Below are 19,868 nucleotides of genomic sequence, written 5' to 3'. Positions count from 1 at the left end.
CCGGGCCCGGGCCCGGCGGTGGCTGTGGGGGCCGGAGCCGTCCCCCCCGGGGCAGAGCGGCGGGACGGGCGGGCGCTGCTGCCGGCGCTGAGGGGAGCTGCGCATGCGCACTCCGCCCGCCCTGACCTGCGAAGGCGGCAGCGGCGGCCTCGTCCGCGCTCGGCAGGGGCTCGGCTCCCATCTCGATGTGCTCGGCATCAGCCGCCATCACCGTCACCGCCGTCACCTGCGCCGCCGCCGCCGCCTCCTCCTCCTCGGGCTCTGGCTCTGCCTCTGGCGCCGAGGCCGCCGCTTGAGGCGGCTGTTGCTGCTGCTGCTCGGGTCCTTCCGCGGCCGCCGCCACTGCGGCTGCCGCCGCCGCCGCCTCCGCTAAGCCCAGCTGCTTCGCCGCCGAGTCGGCGTCCTCCATCCGAGGCGGGCGAGGGGAGCCGAGCCCGCCCGAGCGGGCCCCAGCGCCCGCCGCTCCCCCCCCCCTCCCCCCCCAAACGCCGCTGGGGAGAGTCCCGCGGGGGGGGAGGAGGGGGCCGCGGGGCGGGGGGGGCCCGGTCCTCCGAGCTCACTCGAGCGTTTTTCGGCGGGTTGGCGAGCGGCGCCGAGCTCGCCCGAGCGGTTCCGAACGTCTTCCCCGGGCGGAATCGAGCGTTTCCGAACCGCTGCCGATGGTGCCCGAAGTGTCCCGAGTCTTCCCAGGCCTCGTCCGAAGGCGCTCGGCGGTCCCGAGGAGCGGGGCCCGCGTTTCCTGCCGGCTGGCCAATCCCGAGGCGGGACGCAGCCGAGCCCGGCCGAGTCCGTAGAAGCGCGGCCCGAAGCGATACCTGACAGCTGGGGTGGGGAACCCGAGCCCGCCCGAACAGCGCCGAGTCCCCGAGCGGTCCGGCCCAGAGAGGGGCGAAGAATCCCGAGCTCGCTCGAGTCTTTTCCGATCCTTTCCGAAGGCGGGGGTGAGGCGGGCGCGAGGAGAGCCGAGCTGTGCCGAGTCCTTTCCGATCGCGCCCGAATTCCCCTTCGCCGGCCCGAACGGAGACGCCCGAACGGGCAGTGCCCGAATCCGCCCGAAAGCGACCGAACCGGGCCGAGCGCTCCGATCGCACCCGAAGGCAGAGGGGGCGGGGAGAGGGCAGCCGGCTCCGCCCAGGCGCGCGCGGACGCACAGCCTGCCGGGACGCTGGAGGACTCGGCGGGGGCGGGCCGCCAAGATGGCGGGTGTGAGGCGAGGTGAGCGGCGCGTTGCCATCCGTTACCGACAGCTCTTCCCCGCCCCCCCCCCTCACCTTACGTATCGGCGCGGCGGAGGGTGACCGGGGAGGAGGGGGGGGGCTGTTTCTCACCTCGCTGCCCCCGGGCGGGGAGGACACCGACGAGAGCGAGGTGGGGGCCGAGCTCGAGCTAGGCGCAGCCCTATAGCCATATCGTGACAGCCCCGACACGCTGAGGTAAATCCCGGCAGCTGCGGGCCCTGTGTCAGCGTCAGCAGGTGTTCGGCGCTTGTGCGGGGTGAGGAGCACCTTTATAGGCAAATCGTTTTCCTCAGGCCGAGTGACATCCCTTGAAAATCAGGTCTTTGCTTTAAATTACGAACCAGTGGGATTCAGAGAGGAAAAAAAAAAAGTTCTTCATTAGTGCGGTCAGAATTATTAATTTCCACTTCTTTCAAAGAGGTCAGAGGTCTTCTCCCAAAACATAAATTTCAGCCCTAGGTAGACAAAGCTGGTTTTACAACTTTGGCTTGAACAATTAGCCTTTGCCAAAGTCCTAAAAACTAAGTTTGTGTAATGAGGTGCATTGGGTAATGTTAACTATAGCTGCTGCATGCTTTTAATATAATTTTGGCATTAAACCCCTCTTTTTTAGAAAATGGGCCATATTCTACCTCAAGTAAGCGTGCACCGCGTCACTCCCAGTCACGTTAAGGAATTCATACAGCTGGGATCAAGTGTTACACTCTCTTTTTGTCTGGACCATACAAGCCTTCCAACAGGCAGAAATGCGTTGCCAACCTGCATGCCATGGAAACTCACTACACCGGGTCTCACTAATGCAAATGCTGCCCTTAGCAGAGCACTGTTCTTGCTGCTGCAAGTCTGTGTGCTTCATATAAATGCTTTAAAATTGTTACTGTGCTTTTTTTTTTTCCCCCGTGCCAGAATGCTCACTTCCAATATAAAAATCCACCAGCAGCAATGCAGACTTCATTAATCCTACCAGTGAGTCGGTCTCAGGAGGCTGGATTTAGCAGCCTGCTGTTATACCTGAAATTATGTATTCATCTGGCATAATAATTACTACTTAACTGCAGTATCCCTTTCACAGGTGTGTTGTGGGGTTTAAATGTTTAAGCCGTGTGAAATGTCCCCTGTTGCTCAGGGGGAGGCAGCATGTTCCAAGTAATGGTGGCTGTCAAACCCCTCCTTGGAACAGATGCAGGAATGTGGTCAGTGCCCTCTTGTGGAAAATGATTTAAAAAAAAAAAAAAAAAAAAAAAAAGTTGGGAACTACCATTAGGGAATTCATTAGGGATTGCCTGTACAGTAAAATTATCCTACTCTAATTATACCACTGGCATCACGACAGCGTAGGTGCCCAGCATGGATGAGGCTACACCGGTATAGCTTGGTGTTTGGTTATACAGAAAAAGTTCCTTGTCTGGACACTTTGGAATAATAACATGCCTGCACATGCAGTTATGGTATTTCAAATCAACATCCTACTTCACAGTCTAAAATAACTTTAAAATGGAGACATCTTATTGCTGTGGAAGAAAGGAAGCACAGCATCTTGACACAAGGCGTTACACCTTCCTGTGAGGGTTTATACCAGGGTACAAATACAAACGCATCTTTCAGAGATGTACAAATACAAACACAAAACCATCAGTCACTGTAGAACAGGATGTGTAATGAAACCTTTAACTCCTATTCTGCAAAACGAAAGAAAGCGTTCATCAAAACACATTTTGTCTAAGTGAAGGGACGAGTCTGTTAGGAGCCTGAAGTCCCTTTACTGGGACTTCAGATGAAGCACGTCCAGGAGGCATTTCAGATCATAGACAGTATGAATCACCTTCTAAAATTGCTTGCCTATTTCCACTGTGTTCCCAAATTGGATACCTCAATTAGGTGCCTAAAGTTAGTGGGGATTAATTTGGGCCCAACTGCATAAAACTATTAGGTGATGAGGACATTAACCTCAAGAAGCCCAGGGATGAAGATAGTGACGTATGTCTCACTGATTTGATGATAATGAGATGTCTCTGAGAAGATGGATGAAACCTTTCACAGACAGTTTTGCTCTATCCGAAACAGGGATTTTTAACTTTTCATGTGTCTGAAAGAGGCTAAGAATGTTAATGAGTTACTTAAGAGGTACTTCAGTAGGTCAGTGCCATCACGTTGCAAGGGAATTTTATTTGTATTTAAAAAAAAAAATCGGTTAGCTTATAGAAAATATTTGGTACAATTTCTGTGGGTGATCAGAACATACCAAGGTTTTACATAGAATGACTTTGCTTTTGAAGGGAACCGGTTTGGAAGGACATTATTTAGAGGAACCAGGGAGCCCTGTGTTCTACATGAATGCTTTCTCACAATTTAAAACCAAATGGAACATTCAGGTTCCCTTGCATGTTTCCCTTGTTCCTGCATAGTTAGAGGGGATGAAGTGTCATCTGCTGTGAAAGGACAGGATAAACGAGTTCTAGGTAATGCCTGCGTACTTTGTGTTTTGAAAGAGATGGGTTCCTCTGTGAAAGTGACTTCACAACAGGGATTTCCCCCAAATTACTTTAGAATTCATGTATTTGAAAAAGCTATTTTTAGAACCTGAGCTGCATGATCTGAGCAAATAGTAAGTCTTTCAGTGAACTGAGGATAACATTTCTCCAAACATGCTTGACCTCTCTAGTAACATCACTTGTTTGAATGTTTCTGCAGCACTTTCAGTAAATACTGATTTTCTTCTCTTTATTTTTTCTTTCTCAACGGAAAGGAAGAACTTCATCAGTTGTATCCTTTTTGTACCTTTATCCCTCACATGCGGGAATCGTCAGGAAGACTGGCTGAAAAGCATTCATACCTTCCTAAATCTGCACAATGCTATTTTTGTGTTATTCTTTGAGTTTTCCATCATCAGTACCATCTATAGGAAGCAAAACTGGGAAAACATTTCTTCCAAGGGAAGATGGTTTTTGCAGCATTAGCTGGGGTTTAGCTGAGGCTTTGCCCTGCTCAGCTCCCACTCCTGCAGAAACCCCTTTAACCCACCCTGCGGTCTGGACAGAGGGCTGGCACCCACCATTTAGGATCGTGTAACTCTCCTTTCCTTAGGAAGCAAAGCTGAAAATTGGATTTGTGGACTGATGGCCATGAACCCCATGCAGCACACCTCACAGACAGCTGACAGCCAACAAGAGGCAGTAAAAGCAGCTTTCAGTGGTACTTCCTCTTCTCTGATGTTAATTCACTCTACCTTTACTTCTGCCAAGATCTAAGTAACCTCCTAAGAGGAGACACCCTTGGCTTCAGACATTTCCATGCCTAGAACCTATCTAGTAATTTTTTGCTCCACCTTCCTTCAACTGGAAAAACACAAAAACCTGGTTCTGTTTTAATAAAATGAGCTTCTCTGGGAACGGGAATACATTCATTGTGTGTGGGTGGGTGCTCTGTTCAGAAACTGGATGGGCAGTTCCTGTAAAAGGCACCTGGGCTGAGGTCCCTGCTTGGAGAGATCCAGAGGATTTGAGAAGGGCTGGGGGAGAGAGGGGAGGATAAAGAATATTTTAAGTATAGAAAGACAGATGTGGAAATAATGAATCTGCACTGATGACTTCCTTATATAAATTACACTGTATTATGTAACACTAAGAAAGGCATTTAGTATCATTTGGTTATCAAAAATACATACGAATGACCAAATCCGGATTCTAGGAGCCATATTGGAACTTTTCCATGTGGTGGTGAGTTCCAGAATGTCCTGCGCATGTCTCCCCTATTGCATTAGTAACATGCTGCTGCGTCTCAAGAGAAAATGATTCTTTCAGTATGTATGTACCTGCTATATAGGAACTGTGCCTTTGCGGGGGGACGGGGGGGGCTCTTGAAGACATTTAACTGTGAGGTACCTCCTGTAAACGAGGCATTTCGACTCCTGTAGCTGGCATGGTTTAACACTGGCCAGTGGTTCATCCCACGCTGCTCGGGAGCTGCTTTGCTAGGAACGTGCTCATCTCCACTGACTCCAGAGGGAGCCCAGGCAGCTAATTCAGACTCTAATTTTAGGATGGCTCTCATCTTGGCATGGCTACAGGTGAGAGGAATCTGTCCTGAGCCTGCAAGTAATTTCTCCCTATTTGTACGACAGCGTGTGCCATATTCCCTGCCCTTCAGGGGCATTTTGAGGATGCATTAAGGATTGTGGAGCTCTCGAATACCTTGGCAGTGGATCCACATAGACAGACAAATAACTAAAGCTAAATACTATCTCACAGTATATAGCAGTTAGTTTTGTGAGCAGGGAATTAAGGAAGTCTGTTCCTTACAAATTTGCATCTCAAAGTTGAGCTCATGGCCTTTCTCAGACACGTAATGAGGAGCAGAGCTTTCAGACTTTCCATCATGTGGGCAGTAAAAGGGCCTGTCTGCTTCACAGAGCCACCTATTTTCAAGAACGTACAGGAATTTGATATATTGGAGCCTGCCAACCCTCTGTCAACTTGCCTAAGGCTGACTAACAGGTACAGAAGTTGTCTGGGGAAATGTACACATGCACACCCCCCTCATTTCCTTAGGCTAACAAATACCCCACTACATACCAAATAAATTTTTTTTAAAAAGGAACTAAAGCCAAACCTGAAACAGCAAGCTTTTATCCTAACTCCCGGTGTTTGCAATCTCAGGTTACTTTCTGAACCCTACCAATAGGCCAGTCATAGCTGAACCATTTAGTATAAAAAGGCACAGCAGTGTATTTTGAGGTTTCTGGGAAATGGTGATTTTATGAAATGGATCCCACTGCATTGCTATGAGAAATCCTTAACAACAGTTATCAGCTGTCATCTGTTCCTTTACAGTTTCTATTTTATGTAAATGGGATTTATTACATCTTTTACTTCGTGGCAACTCTTGCAATGATTATTTATAAAAGTAAGTTGCATGTATTCTAACACAGAAGTAGGTTGTGTGCTTATGAGATAGTTGTGGTTTGTCAGCCTACTGTGTTTTCCTGGCTTATTTACACTGTGTTATTCTACAGGTCAAGTTTTCAGTTATCCAGATGATTTTTTGGCTCCAGATCTTGCATTGCTTTTCATTATGGCCATTCTTGAAGTGCTCCGATTATACTTGGGTATGTCATGTCATCACCGTGCCTTTTCCATGGAATATAATCTTCAAACATTAATCATTCTGAAATTGAGTGTGTGTCAAAACATGCTACTTTAGCAGACTAGCAGATATTTGCAGACTGTTCATTTATGTCATTAAACTTTATCTGACTGATCAATAGATTTGGCCAGAGGCTCAAATAGAATCTGCTCTCATATGAAATATAATCTATAACACCATTAAGAGAACAGCTAGGTTGTCAGAAAGCGATAGAACTGGGACAGCTGGAGTCTGTTTACAAGCGAGCGTGCCGTGTGAGAATGAACGTGCTGAAACTCGGAGAGTTCCACTCACTGAGGCGACAGAGCTCCCTTCAGCTGCTCCAGCAGCCTGCACAGGTAACCAAATGGCGGGAGCCCTGTGGAGCAGGGGATGGCAAGGACATCCCTGAGCAGCGTACGGCTGCCACCACGCCTGCACCTTTTCCTTTCGCTCCTTCTGAAGACATATGCCAGTCTCAACATCTTCGTTTCACTAAGAACAGCGTAAAGTGCCTCCTGACCCCTGCCCAGACCTTACTAAAACGTCATAAAGTCCTTTTTTTAAAAAAGCAAGTTACTATTAAAATCCGTGCTCAATATTCCTGACATTTATGCAAGGTGGGTCTCTGTTGAATTCAGCTGACTTGCTGTAGGGGTGAATTTAGCCAGCTGCCTTAAAGCACTCTGCACGTGCTTGCTTGGAGCCTGGTAGATGAATAAAGAAGCAAGTTTCAGTCTAATGTAGTTAAACAACAAAATCTGCTGAGACTAGCTTGCAAGGAAGATGCAAGGAAGAGAGAAGTGTAGCTTCACCACAGTGAGAACAATTGAAATAGGAAGAGATTAGCTGGGAATATGGAAGATCCTATATTGCGTAAGATTTTAAAATCAGGATTGGATGCTCATAGATGTGCAGTGCAGTCACCAAGTTGTCATGCTAAGCGCAGGGCCGGGGGGGACTGGGGGAAGGTTTGATGGTTGACTGGAAGCTGAGCGATCAGAATGGTTGTAGCTTCAGAACGGATTATCTGTGGTAAGAAAAGTTAGGCAGCCTGACTTTATCAACTGATTGCTCTTTATTTAGATTAACTTCGGTGAGCAAGAGATGGATTGTCCACTGGTGTTTGGGTTTATCCGTACACTTACTGACAGAGCCTTGATTCAGGCCAGTATTTCAGTGTACTCTGAGTTGGAAGGGCTAGAGCCTTTTTTGAACAGGAATACTCTTGACTTGTGGCTTGTGATATTGTTAGAAGAAATCAAAGACTCATATCAGCTTTTTGTTTCCTTTGAGGTTCAATGGGTAACCTGACAGAAGAAGAGGCTCCATTAGGACTCAGTCTTGTGATCACGGTCGGAAGTGTGATTCTGTCTGTGTATTTCCTGGTGTGGCAAACCTACATACTGAAAGCAGACGTCATTATAAATGCTGTTCTCCTCTTTACATACGGGCTTGAGTCAGTACTAAAGGTCATAGCCATTGCTGCCTTTGTCAGCTAAACCCTAGCAGTTTTCAGCATGTTTTCAACACATTTCTTCTACAAGAGTGGTTTTATATTTCAAATATTTAATTCTTTTGCATATAAAAATCCCCTAAAACTTTCCTCTGTTTAAAGTACAAATTTTTGAGGGGCAGAGATCTCCCTGAATGCTGGGTAAAACATCCTGTCTAGCAGCTGTGCTGCACTATCTCATCAGTTCACTTATTTATGGGCAAATGCAAGAGGTGATTCAGCAAAAACACTTAACGCTCTGCTGTTCATCAGGGACTGATACTAAATATTCATTCCCAACACAAAATAGTAGCCAGTGCATCACCTATGTACCTGCTGTTGAGATGATGTGAGTTTTTATTGTATAGCGGCAACATAGAACCAAAGTGACACAGAAATTAATCAGGCCAATAGAGCCTGGACTCATTTCTGCCTTGCTACATACACGCTCCCGTTTGAGGGCACAATTTCTCTGCTGCTCTCATTTGTGTTTTCAGACCCCAGTGGTAATTTCCCTGACTTTAGTAGGGCAGTACCTGACTTAGCCCAGTGGGAGGGAGTTGAACTGAGTTTTACACGTACCTGGAGAGCTGAGCTACAGGGTTTGGGCAGCTGGTTCTTACTGACGCAGAGGCCCGTAGTGCGAGAGTATGTTTGATTAAATTGGATGGCCTTAAGATAAATATTCACCACTCATTCACCCTTCTGTCCTATTTTATTAGGTGTATTTCTGTTTGGTGTTACATGTGTTTATTTCCATGATTCTGCAAAAGTTACTACATGCAAGCCTTGTCTTTTAAATGAAGAACTGTGTGCAATTTCAGATTTTTTTACTGTATCAAAAATATATATGTATTAATGTAAAGCTTGGGGAGTTTGTGGGGGTTTTGTACAAGCAGGTTTTATATTCAGAATTTCCTATTTTTGTATTTATTTATTCAAATAAATAATGGTTTAGATCTAAGAAGTGTTTGAAGTGCAGAGCATCTTGTTCAGCTCCTAAGCTACAGTGAAGCTACACAAAGGAGGATTTGGGCGAGACTGGATGTGTGCAAAGGACTCTTCTGATCCTGCTGCTGTGAGCCCCTCGCCTGCGCTGGGAAGGAGCGCCTGACGTCTGCGCTAATTTGCACTACCCAGGGGCTGGAAATACAGCGGTGCTGGCCCCGTATCACCTCAGCCGCACTGCTGTTCTCTTCCCAGTGGTGGTAGAAGGGAACAAAAAATGCAGAAGGTCCTGTGGAAGGGCCCAGTTTCATCCCTCGGCCATCCCCGGGGGAGCCCCTTCCAAGGGGCAGGTGACACCAGCTTCTGTCCACCTTACGCTGCCCAGCAGGCAAAATCCAAACACACATTGGCAGGAACCCACTTGGGCCAAATCCTGGTAAGTCAGTGGCACAACCAGCCCTTTGCTGATCAGCAGGAGCAAGGCTGCACCCGTGAAGACAACGTAAAAGCAGCAGAACCGGGTGCTGAGGAGCAGCCAGGAAACCCAATGACCAAATGTTTCTGTGCTTAATCTGCATGAATCAAACACCCGCCTAGTTATTTGTCCTCCCAGATTTGGTTGGCATAATGGAACGTGCTCATCACAGACTTGTTCAGAGGAACGACAAAGACACTGAGCCGCATCTACCCCGTCAACGATGAATGCATACCAAGCAAAACCCCTTTCTGTATGTGTACAAATAAAAGCATTTCTTTTTTCCTGGTATTTACACCTACCTCATAAAAAGGTCTGGCAACAGAACATCTGACAGATTTTAAAGGAAACATTGCTCAGTGAAACTCTGTCTTACCTGAATGTAGGTGGTGCAGCAGATGGGGTCACACATGGTAACTTCAAGATGCAGCCTCTGTGCTTTGCCTTCCTTCCTTCTTGTGGTGCTTACTACAAACAAAATAAATACAAACTATTAGTGCAACTGGTAGCAGAGACCCAGGGTGTAGATTCAGGAGATGCTAGTAAAGCTAGCAGAAGGTGCTCCTACCCTGAGGTGTTTGACCCCACCACAGATCACCACTCCCCCAGCTACAGCCCTACAACCATTTGTGATGCTGCACCACAAAACTGGGTGCCTGGCCTGATCCACGCAGAAAAGAACCCTCAGAAATGGTTCTGGTGAAGGTGTTGATCAGGTGACGGTGTTTCTGCTGATCCCCACAGCACAGTAAGAGTTTGGGACAGTCTGCTGGGCCACACAGAGTAAAGCAGCCTCCTCCTCAAGCTTTATAAAACTGGGTTTAAAATATATATATTAAAAATTAAAAATTATGTATATAAAACATATATATATTATATATATAAAAGACATCTATATATATTATAAAATGTGGTGAATCCTTTGCTCCCTAACCATCTAGATGAAAAACAAGAATCAGCAGAGAGCGACGATGCTTGCTGACAGTCAGCGATGGAGTAAATATATCCATATGATAGTAAACATAAATTTTGGAGCTCATTTCAGAGCACTGCCTGATGGCCTGCAGATGTCAGAGTCCTGGACAGCTCTCAGTGCTTGCTGGGGGTCAGCTGGCACCAACCTCAAAAGGTGCAGCTCTGTTTCAGTTTTCTAGTTTAAGATAAAATGGTCCAGAAACATTTTTCTGATTAGATGAGCAGATACTGGGGTAGTTCAGCTGCTGACAGCCCCCCACTCTGTGATGAATGTAGGAGGAGGACAGAGAAGTTTGTAAGCTCCAGACAACTCCTTCATCTCAGAATATTGACAGGCTTTGAATGGGAATCATCATTTATGCTGGTGACACTGATTTCATGACAGCTTCTTTCCATGCTGAGCTGGTCTAAAGACCCAAAGTGAATCGTGTCCCGGTATCACCGAGCTTCTCTAACCAGAAGCTCCTTTCCAAACCGTTCCCACTGCTCAGAGAAGCAGGGCATGGCCTAGTGAAGCCATCGATGACATTTGCTAGACATAAGATTGCTGGAGCTTTTAATTACGAGGCCCAGCCCTTCTGAAACAGGATGAGCAAGTTGGATGAAAACAGCATTAAAAATCTAGAGGAACACATATTTTGAGGAGCTCGGTTTGGGTGTTGTTTACTCTGCAAGGAAGAAGTCTTTGTTCTCAAGCCATCACAGGGGTGTCTGCCGCCAACCTGATTTAAAAGGCTGATCCTGAGAGGCAAGTTAGCCTCCTGGGATTTCAAACTCGGAGATATTCCAAGAGATAGGGCTTTACTGGCCCACAGCTTTTTTGTGTTCCTCAGCAGGCAGAAACAACATACCAACCAAAACCCAGGTGAAGTGGTACAGCCCCCAGCGACCATCGTCCTTGTCACAGCACTGAAGGGCTTCGCGCCGTGGCCGAAGGAGCAAGGCCAAGGACACAGCGCTTGTTTGGTTCCACCTCAGGTAGTCAAGTCAAGAGCGGGCGTCCAGGAGCCGCCACCGCGCAGTAATTCCCCTATTACCGATTGCCTCTGGCCCACTTGGACCAGCATCAGCTGTGGAAGGGAAGATGTAATAAACACCATTGTGGTTTTCTTCCCCGCCCAGAGGAAAAGTTGCCGCCTCTGCTCAGCAGTTAGAGATTTCCTACGGGGCGCAATGCCTCACGGAAGCCCACTGTGCCCATCTCATGAATGTGGAGCCGAGGCTGCCAGATAGAAAGTGGTCAGTGCCTCAAACATTAAATGGCTTCTCCAACACAATCCTGCCAAACTTGCTGTTTGCATCCCCTGGGAAAGTCAGCCCAGCCCAGCAGTTCCACTGAAATGTCCCGGTGGCAGATGACACATTTCAGGGGGTAGGGATCTCCTGCACAAAACCTTTCAGCTGGCAAGGCTCGCCGGGCTCCAGCACAGCTGATGTTCCTACTGCATTTCCCTTCTGTTGACCCGATATCCTCCTGCACAGCGGTGTGGCTGGCATTCTCTAAATGCTACTTCTCCTAGGGCTGGCCGTGTTTTCATGGTGCATCCTGTACCCAGATCCCCCAGAACCTCACCGACATCACAGCGAGGAGGATGACGGGGTGCTGGGCGGGTGTGTCACACCCGAGTATCGGTTCACGTTCTCCCGCAGCGGAAGAGGTCGTTCTCCTGTCAAAACCGAGCTGCCAAAATTGTAACTGGCTCTTCCCCTGCCCGTCCAGCTCACCAAGCGGCATTCCTCCCACAACAACTCACCCGGGGCGGTTCCCCTGCGCGGCATCTGGACGTGGGCCAGGCAGCAAGCTGAGCACTAGCCCCCATAGCGCGGCAGGCACCAAAGAAAAACACGGCGACAGGGAACTCAACAAGCACTGAGTTAAGGAAGCCAGGCTTCCTCCAGACCTGTGTCCCGTGGTGGAAGTGTTTCCTTGTTTCGTTCTCTAGTGTCAGAGTTGCAGCTATTTCGTCCCCAGGGCTAGTGACAAGGGGTCTCTCTAGCATGTACATGCCATGGGTTCAGCACACACCCTGGGGCCAGTAGGAAGGCCTGCAGTGCACATGCACTTTAATAAAATGCTCTCGAAAGCCCCAGTTTTTACAGAGGACCAGCTAACCAGATGGATCCCACACTGCCACGGACACGTCTGTAAGACCCATACATTTAGCTGATATTTTCCAGCTTAATGATCAGCTCATGAGCTGATCCCATCGTTTTAATTTTGAGACAAACAAAACTAGGTGTTCCTTGAAAGTCTGTGCACATAAAAGACCATCTCCCAGAGTTCAGGGTCCCTCTAGGCCCTCAAACACACAGTCTGCATGGGAGACCCCAAGCACAACTCAAACATCCTCTCCGCAGTCTGGCAAGATAAACTCAGGAGCGGCCTTGCTATCTTTTAAAATTTCCTTCTGGATTTTGAGGAGCAAGAGAGAAGCAACAAGAGATTACACGATGACACTGAGGCTTCTAAAGAAACCCTTCCCAGAGAGCACAGGAACAACACTGGCCATGACGCAAGGGCTGAACTGGCTCAGGCTGCACCACGCTGATGCCAAAACCTCTGCCTGATGTCCAAGGCCAGTGAGCCCTTTACTCCCCTCCTGTACCACGGCAATTGCTTCACCTTGCTTCCTCCCAGAGGTGGGTTTAGCAATCCCTCCCCTCTCCCCGCTGTAGCCCTGGCACAGCTCTGCCAAAGCTGTTTTACCTGTGCCCACTGCCGGGGGCTGAAGGGGGGGCCGAGTGTGGCACAGCCAGGCCCGCTACCTCCCACCAGCTCATGGTAGAGCTGGGGCAAGACGAGGGGCTTTATGGCCGTGTAACCCTAAGGAGCACAGTGCCACAGAGTGAGGTACCCTGATGGGGGCTCTGCTCCTCACCCCCGACTACTTCAGGGACCTGGAGAGAAAGGACGTTTTGCCCTCTCCCTCCATCTCACAGCACCTTTCCCCACTGAAGACGTCAGGGCAGAGCAAAGCTGGAGGAAAACAACCCGTGAGCCAGTGAGGAGCTGTGGAGGAGAGCACCGGGCTGCACAAAAGGTGCCTTGTTCCCCCCACGAGGCGCTCTGGCAGCACATCCCCTCCCTCACCGGCGATGGAAAACCCAGCTCCAAGCACTCCTTTGCCACCCCTCCCCACCTTCAACCTCCCCTTTGGGTACAAAATATTTTTGGGCGAAAGAAACCTGAAGTTTAACCCGTCCCTCCTGGGCAGCGCCTCGGCTCGGCTTTTGGTCCCCTCACACCGGGAGTGGGCGAAGGCCCTGGCTGCCCGCGGCACGTTGTGGGGATGCAGCCGGCTCGTCTGGGCCACCAGCTCCTAGTTATACAGTAACCTGTTGCTCCGGGTCCCAGCTCCACCTCTTGCTGCCTCCACATCCCTCCCCTCCTCTCTCCTCTGCCAAGAAACCTCTGTCACCTGCTCTCAGACAACCAGGGCGAGCAGCACCAGGACGAAAGGGCAGAGGGAAGCCATCGGCACGGGGACCCCCAGGCTGGGGCGCCGGGTGGGCTCTGCCTCGCTCTCCCCCCCCATCCTTTGGGCTGGGGCACTAGGCTCGCCGGCGAAGCGCTGTGCAGGGAGGCAGAGGAAGCTTGGCTGCCAGAGAATGGCAGCAGGATTTAACTAGGAGGGCACGGTTCACTGGGAGAGGACGCACAGGAGCCGAGGGAACTGCAGGAGACAAGAGCGGCTTCTCAGCACCGGTAAGTCCCTCCCTGAAAACCCTAAAACTTCACATTCCCCCTCACCCCCAGATGTTTGTCTGCTTCAAAAGTCTGCTTGATTCAGCTGCGGAAGGAGCGGGACTGGAGAGGGAGCTGTGCCTGGGATAACTGTCAGTGCATAGTTTTGCCTTTTTTTTTTTTTTTAAAAGGGTAAAAAAAGGTAATTTTTCCAGCATTATGTTTTCGGGGTTTGTTTCCCGTTCTTGCGTTTCCCTGCCGGGCCAGATCCAGTAGGTGGCACTTTCTTGGCAGTAAAATGTCCGTCTGGCACCGAACAGGCTTTTTTTTTTTCTTTTTTGTTCCTAATTGAAGTCTGGAGACAGTAGTTTTGAGCAGCTGTTTGTTTGCAAACCTCGGGGTTTCCTCCATTCGAGACACATACGGAGAGAATTTTTGCTGTTCCCCACCGGGCACCTCGGCAAGCTGCAGTTCTCGGCTGGTGGGGTCTTCCTGCCCCCAACCTTGACAAGATTCATCACCCTATTTCAAAACGGGGAGACGGTTCACTCAGAGCTGCCCCGTTCCCTGGTGTAACAGCTCTGGCTCCCTGCGAGCTTTCATCTGCGTTAATGAGTTGGAGCACAGCTCTCCTGTCCCCTTTCACTTATTTGCCTGGAAAATGCCAGTGCAAACTCCACCGAGGACAAGGCTCAGGGACGAATGATTTGACTGACGTTACTTTTAAATACTGGAAATAACTGTGAGACAACACAGTAGTAAAACATGGTGATTGCCCTGCTCTAATTAGGGCAGTGGGGAGTAACACTTGCATTGCTGGGCTGCTCTCAAACTGCACAAGTGAGGGCTGTAACAGGGATCAGATCCCGCCAGCGGTTGCTCATCTGAGAGCTCCAGTGCTGGGTTGCTTTGGTGGTATCTGCCCCTAAAAAGGACTTTTTCGGAGTTAAAGAAATGACAGCGAGAGGCTCAGCCTCCAGCTGACACACACCAGCCTGGCTGGCTGAAGCAGAGACTCAACGCAGGGTTTCACCCGTGACTGCCATCCACAGTAGCACATTCCTGGCTCCATTTAGTTGAGCGATCGAGTTTTCAGTTGATCAGAGAGAAAAATTAGTCCTTCACACACAGAAAGGGCAGACAGCAATATTGAAGCAAGGAGCCCTTTAAAACAGGACTGCAAAAAGGGACTTGGGATCCACTGTGGGAACGTGTCTGTGAGTGGCAAAGGTCATTGCTTCACCCTGTTTAAAACCAAGGCTTCAGCTGGGGTTTGGGATAACACCAACAGTTCGATCCCTGCTGTGGTCGGGCCTGGGTCATACCTGCTGCCGGTTTCCACCGCTGAAGTGTTAGGAAGCCCTGCTGGCCGAGGAGCTAGTGCTCTTTGGGCTGGATCCCAGCCCTCAGGGACGAGCTGGCACCCACAGGCAGTCCAGTGCAAGATCCGCTCTGCTGGACTCTGCAGGACAGGGCAGGTTTGTCATATAATCACAGAGATCAAAGGGACTGGGGGTGTTTTCAGAAAAAGTTGAGCACTGGCATGGTTGAACTGGATGTTGATGAGGTCCCAGGGAAGGGAACAGCTGTGAAAGAGGGTGAAGCGGGGCTGCTGTGTGCACACATGCATGGACACACACCCGTTTGCTTGGTATGATAAAGCAGTTTGCCAAGACAAGCTTTCAGTCACCACCCAGCATGGTAAAGACACCAGCGAGCCACCTGGCCGCTGCACAACACGAGGAGGAAATGTCTTCTGGGCCATGGAGGCAGACAGACTCTCTGTTGGTGCCCACATTTGTAGACTACAAACGACTCACCATCAGTCAGAGTGACAAAACCTGGCCCCGATCCTGGTGAAATAGGTGCTACAGATCATTGCTTCTGGGGCTCCATCTGCCTGACTCCCGTGGATGCAGGCACCTGGTCTGTACGGACCAGCTTGCCAGGTCGGGTGGCAGCTCGCTTGCATGCAGGCAGGTGCGTGGCGGAGAAGACACTCTCTGTGGCAACGTTAACAGCAGCCACCATTTTGTGGGGCTGTCCCACTGCAGCTGTCTGCCCGGCTTCAGCCATGGGCACGAAGAGCCAGGGAGGGGTTGTGCAGGAGGGACTCGGGCCAGCTAGCTCCACTCTGGCAGAGTCACCGGGCTCTACATCTAGGGGAGGAGACACTGCTGGGGGATGGCCTCAGGGCCAAATCTGCCAGGAGTTTGTTAGCATCTGACCCTGGATGAGAGGGCTTTGAATGTGCTGGAAAACAGAGTGCTTTTCGTACGGTCACTGGATAATTCAGGCTGGAAGTGACAAAGACTCAGAAGAGACCCTAATGCGCTAAAGGACTCAGGAGGTTTCAGTCCTTGTGGTAGACAAAGAAAAGAGCAAAACAGGGAGAATATACACATTAGCTTGTGTGGGCTTGAGAAACATCCATATAAAATAAGTCCGGGTGCAAAGCCTGAGTGTGTGGGGGAGCCTCGGAGTATTATCCCCAGGGAGCTGGATTGCTGCTTTGGAGCCGTGTCTCCCTCACGCTCTCTGCTTCTTTCTCTCTTCCATGCCATGGTCTCCCTCGAAGTGCTAGGTCAGGGCCGTTTGTGGTTTTGATGAGGACTCAGCAGTTTTCTCCTTGTGCAGGGCTGAAGTCTGGCCTCACGTCTACTTTACGTAACAGCAATCAGCAGTACTGCTCTTAACTCCAGGGCAGATGTTAGTGTACGGCCTTTAGCCTGTGAATTTGATGTGATTGGCGATAATCACCCTCTAAATAAACACTCAAGCCTTAGGAGTCTTCCCTAGCGTCCCCAAGAAGAAGTGCCAGAGAAAGTCCATAGACTTTCCAGAGTGACAGAGATGGTTTCCTGCTCTGCAGTAAAGCTTTATCAGCAGCAGGGTGTCTGCAGCACCGGGCAGACCTAGCAGCACGTGACTGCCAGCACAGCCTCCTCAACCACCCTGCTTTGGCCAAGGTTCAACAGATGCCCAGAAAAATACCCACCTGCCTGCCCAGGAGGTATTCAAGCCTCCCACTCGAAGGGAGGGGGGAAGGGTGGTACCTTCAGAAACCCTCCCTGCTCATCCAACTGTGTTATAGAAGAGTCCTTGCACCATGAGAAATGGGCCTGTACAACGCCTGAGTGACACGGGAGATGAGATCCAAGGAGGCCCGAGATCACAATTCCTGGATCTGCGCCTGCCCACAAGGCCACACAGCTCTTCATCTGTCAGGATGACTGCAGAGCAGAGCGTTAAGGATTTTCATGTAGCGAGGAGGCTGTGAACAGCAACTCTGCTTGCAGCGGGTTTGAAGTGGTAAACTCAGGGAAGAAGTATGCTCTCATCTATCCCTAAAATATTTCATTCCCTGACATCAAATCACTGTCAAGAGGGAGTCGAAGGGGATCCCGGAGAGAGCCGATCCCATGCATTGGTGTCGTGCTGCTCCCACGTGAACGAGGCCACCTCTGTGCGCAATGCAAGACCTCGTCCTTTCCCATGGCAGCAAGAGGCTTCCTTTCTCCTGGGCTGGGGGAGAAATGCATAATGCTGGGGGGATTAGCCAAAAAAGCCCTGGTATTTTTATTTCCTGATATTTTAAATCAGGAGGAATTGCAATTCAGGAGGGAGGGAAGGGTGTGTAGCTGAGTGCTGGACCGGTTTGGAGATCTTCCCCATTTACCCGCACTGCAGTTCCCTAGGAGAGCCCAGCCCTTGTTCCCATTCCCCAAATGCTCCCAAGGGCGTTACTGCAACGTGCCTGCTGCCTGTGAGGTTCCGCTGAGGGAGAAGACAAAAAAAGCTTCCAACCCACGGGAAGAGGAAGCCAAAGGTGGGGAGTCACAGGCTCTGCCTGCTCAGCTGCCCTGGAACAGTGACTGAAGTGGCCAGACAAGCTACTTTGGCCCTGATTTGGTTTGACGCACCAAGCAAAGCCTGGAGATGACTGTTCTGCAGCCACTGTTGAACCAGGGGGACCCTCACAGCTGCCCAAGGCAAGAGGCTGATGGCAGAGGCTGGGCTGCTCCACATCCCATCAGAGGGCAAGGTCAGCCCCAGCTGGCAAGGCAGCTTGGGATGCTCTGTGCCCTTTCACCCATCACTGCCTACAGAGGAGCGCCACAAATCAACCCCCTCACAAGCATCTCCCACAAAGGTTTTCCTTACCCTGTCGAGATGGGCAAACATGCCAGAAATCCTCATGCCAGGTGCCAGGAGCACATTCCCACATCCAGACCATGGTTGGGTCTTCACCCGCTGAGGCGTTAGCCCACCTATTCACCTCTCCTTTCCCCCCCCCCCCAGTGCACTGCCACAGCATCTCTCTGGAATTTCAGCTGGGCTGAAGGAGCTGAGCACTGTCAGGGCAATGGGCACCAAGGCAGGAAGGGGCAGTAGATAGGATTTTGTAACAGCCCTGGCTGTCATGATGGGCAGAAATGAGCCCTCGTGGCTCACAGGTCTCCAGCCCAGCCTTGCCCTAGGTGAAGGCAGATCTTTCGATGGCTGGTGGAGTAGTAACACTCCACATTTGGTGGGCTGAGGTCTTTCAACACCACCTTGGAAAGGGCCAGCGAATGCTTTCCCTTTTTTGGTTTCCAGTGGGGTACTGGCCCCCAAAAGCTTTCGATAATTTGAACCTGTTTGAATTTTGTTCTTCCTGCTTCCTTTTTCTTTATTTTTCTCCCCTCTGTCTTATCAGTCTCAACCTGTCCAGATTTATATCCTACAAAGGTAAAGTGCAGACTATCTGAATGGCAATAAACCAAAGTTCAGCCACCCAGCAGTAATGCTTGCCACTGCTGAGTAATTCAGAAAGTGAAATACTGCTGCTGACAGGACAGCGATTAAGATCAAGCGAACAGGCACAGTCCGAGTCAACATCACCCTCCCCCAGACTGTTTACATGTAGCTTTCCCCTCCCTGAGGATGACCAGAAGCGAGACAGTTCTAACCTCTTCATGTGTTAGAGGTGTTGGCTGCCAGGAGAACCAGAGCTGCCACCCAAAGCCGTGGGTTCGGTTCCCCCAGATTCCTGCACCAGCAAATAAAAAGCCAAACCCTGACCCACCTCATTGCTGGGGACAATGCAAGTGGCTTGTCCTAATCTGCTGCTCACCAGGACTCCTCCGGGGTCACTCCTCATCCCACTACTGCTGGCAGGAAATGGTTGGCAATGAGGAGGGCGCTGGTGGGTGCTGCCCTTGGGCCTGGTGTTGCTCACAGGTGGTCACAGAGGGTTGGGGCTTAGGCCAGAACTGCGACTTGTGGACACAAAATCCTCTAAGTCAGGTTTGAGGCTTTCGGTGGTAACTGTATGGAGGAAAAAGCAGTGACTCTGCCTTTGCTCTGTCTGTGCTGTAAACACAGAGGCATCCATTTGCCTGATCCCGAGACACTCCTTTCATCAGGAAATTCACTTTATAAAAACACTGGGGAGAGGAGAAGAGAGAAAGGTAATTGCACCCACGACATCCCTTAATAAATCACAGGCTGGAGCCTGCTCTTATTCCTGACACTGCTGCCTCTTAATTATAGCTGTGTTCATCTGAGGAGACAGAGTAGGAGAGCCAGGCTTTATGCAGAAGGGAGCACTAATTAAAACCTCTCTGTTCCCTAGAAAGATATTCATGCTTTCCTCTGGGGAAGAAGTGAATGGACTTGTCTCTGGCCATTCCCCCAGGTTAATCTGTAACACTGACTTTCACACAGCAAGGCAGTTCATCTTGTTTTCAGTACCTGATGCTCGTGGCATTGCTTCTAGGTTGAGATATGAGACTTTCAAAATTCCTTGAAGAAGGAAGAGGAGTAACATGTCTCCAGGTAGCCTGTGCAGGTGTGGATGTTGCTTGCCTGGTGCAAGGTTAGGTACTAGGAGGTGGCTCCTCAGTCAATGTACACTGACCACAATTTGCAAATTGTCCCTTGCTGAGA

The 19,868-nt window shown here is 50.0% G+C and overlaps 3 protein-coding genes across 13 annotated transcripts in view; 2 read left to right on the top strand and 1 right to left on the bottom strand.

Moving 5' to 3' along the window:
- The window catches only part of DEAF1 (DEAF1 transcription factor), a 36,243-nt gene extending 35,365 nt beyond the window's left edge, over window positions 1–878 (bottom strand). For 4 of the 5 annotated variants that reach the window (XR_012630990.1, XR_012630991.1, XR_012630992.1 and 1 more), the window contains exon 1: window positions 227–878. Coding sequence is in view for 1 of the 5 variants with exons in the window: in XM_074884943.1 (XP_074741044.1) it covers window positions 127–409 (283 nt within the window). In the remaining 4 variants the exon portion in view is untranslated. Of the gene's footprint in view, window positions 1–126 lie in introns of all 5 variants that reach the window. The other variant, XM_074884943.1, reaches the window with a different exon arrangement.
- TMEM80 (transmembrane protein 80) lies at window positions 878–9,568 on the top strand. 7 transcript variants are annotated; one of them, XM_074884946.1, is made up of 6 exons: window positions 1,147–1,215; window positions 1,852–1,978; window positions 3,985–4,001; window positions 6,047–6,140; window positions 6,250–6,342; window positions 7,656–9,568. In XM_074884946.1, the coding sequence occupies exons 2-6, from the start codon at window positions 1,855–1,857 to the stop codon at window positions 7,859–7,861; spliced, it is 534 nt and encodes a 177-aa protein (XP_074741047.1). In that variant the 5' UTR covers window positions 1,147–1,215; window positions 1,852–1,854; the 3' UTR covers window positions 7,862–9,568. The 7 variants fall into 7 exon arrangements, with proteins under 7 accessions (XP_074741048.1, XP_074741047.1, XP_074741050.1 ...); XM_074884947.1 differs by lacking the exon at window positions 1,852–1,978 and having other exon boundaries at window positions 878–1,215; XM_074884949.1 differs by lacking the exon at window positions 1,852–1,978 and having other exon boundaries at window positions 1,185–1,215; window positions 3,985–5,037; window positions 6,068–6,140.
- Window positions 9,569–13,619: 4,051 nt separating this feature from the next.
- Window positions 13,620–19,868, top strand: part of EPS8L2 (EPS8 signaling adaptor L2) — a 65,833-nt gene continuing 59,584 nt past the window's right edge. The window contains exon 1 of the mRNA XM_074884940.1: window positions 13,620–13,958. The gene's annotated coding sequence lies outside the window, so the exon portion shown is untranslated. The remainder of the gene's footprint in view (window positions 13,959–19,868) is intronic.

This window comes from Strix uralensis, chromosome 15, assembly GCF_047716275.1.
Source record: "Strix uralensis isolate ZFMK-TIS-50842 chromosome 15, bStrUra1, whole genome shotgun sequence".
NCBI classification, from domain to species: Eukaryota; Metazoa; Chordata; class Aves; order Strigiformes; family Strigidae; genus Strix; species Strix uralensis.
The sequence above is the reverse complement of the archived record's forward strand: the minus strand, read 5'-3'. Positions and strand labels throughout refer to the sequence as shown.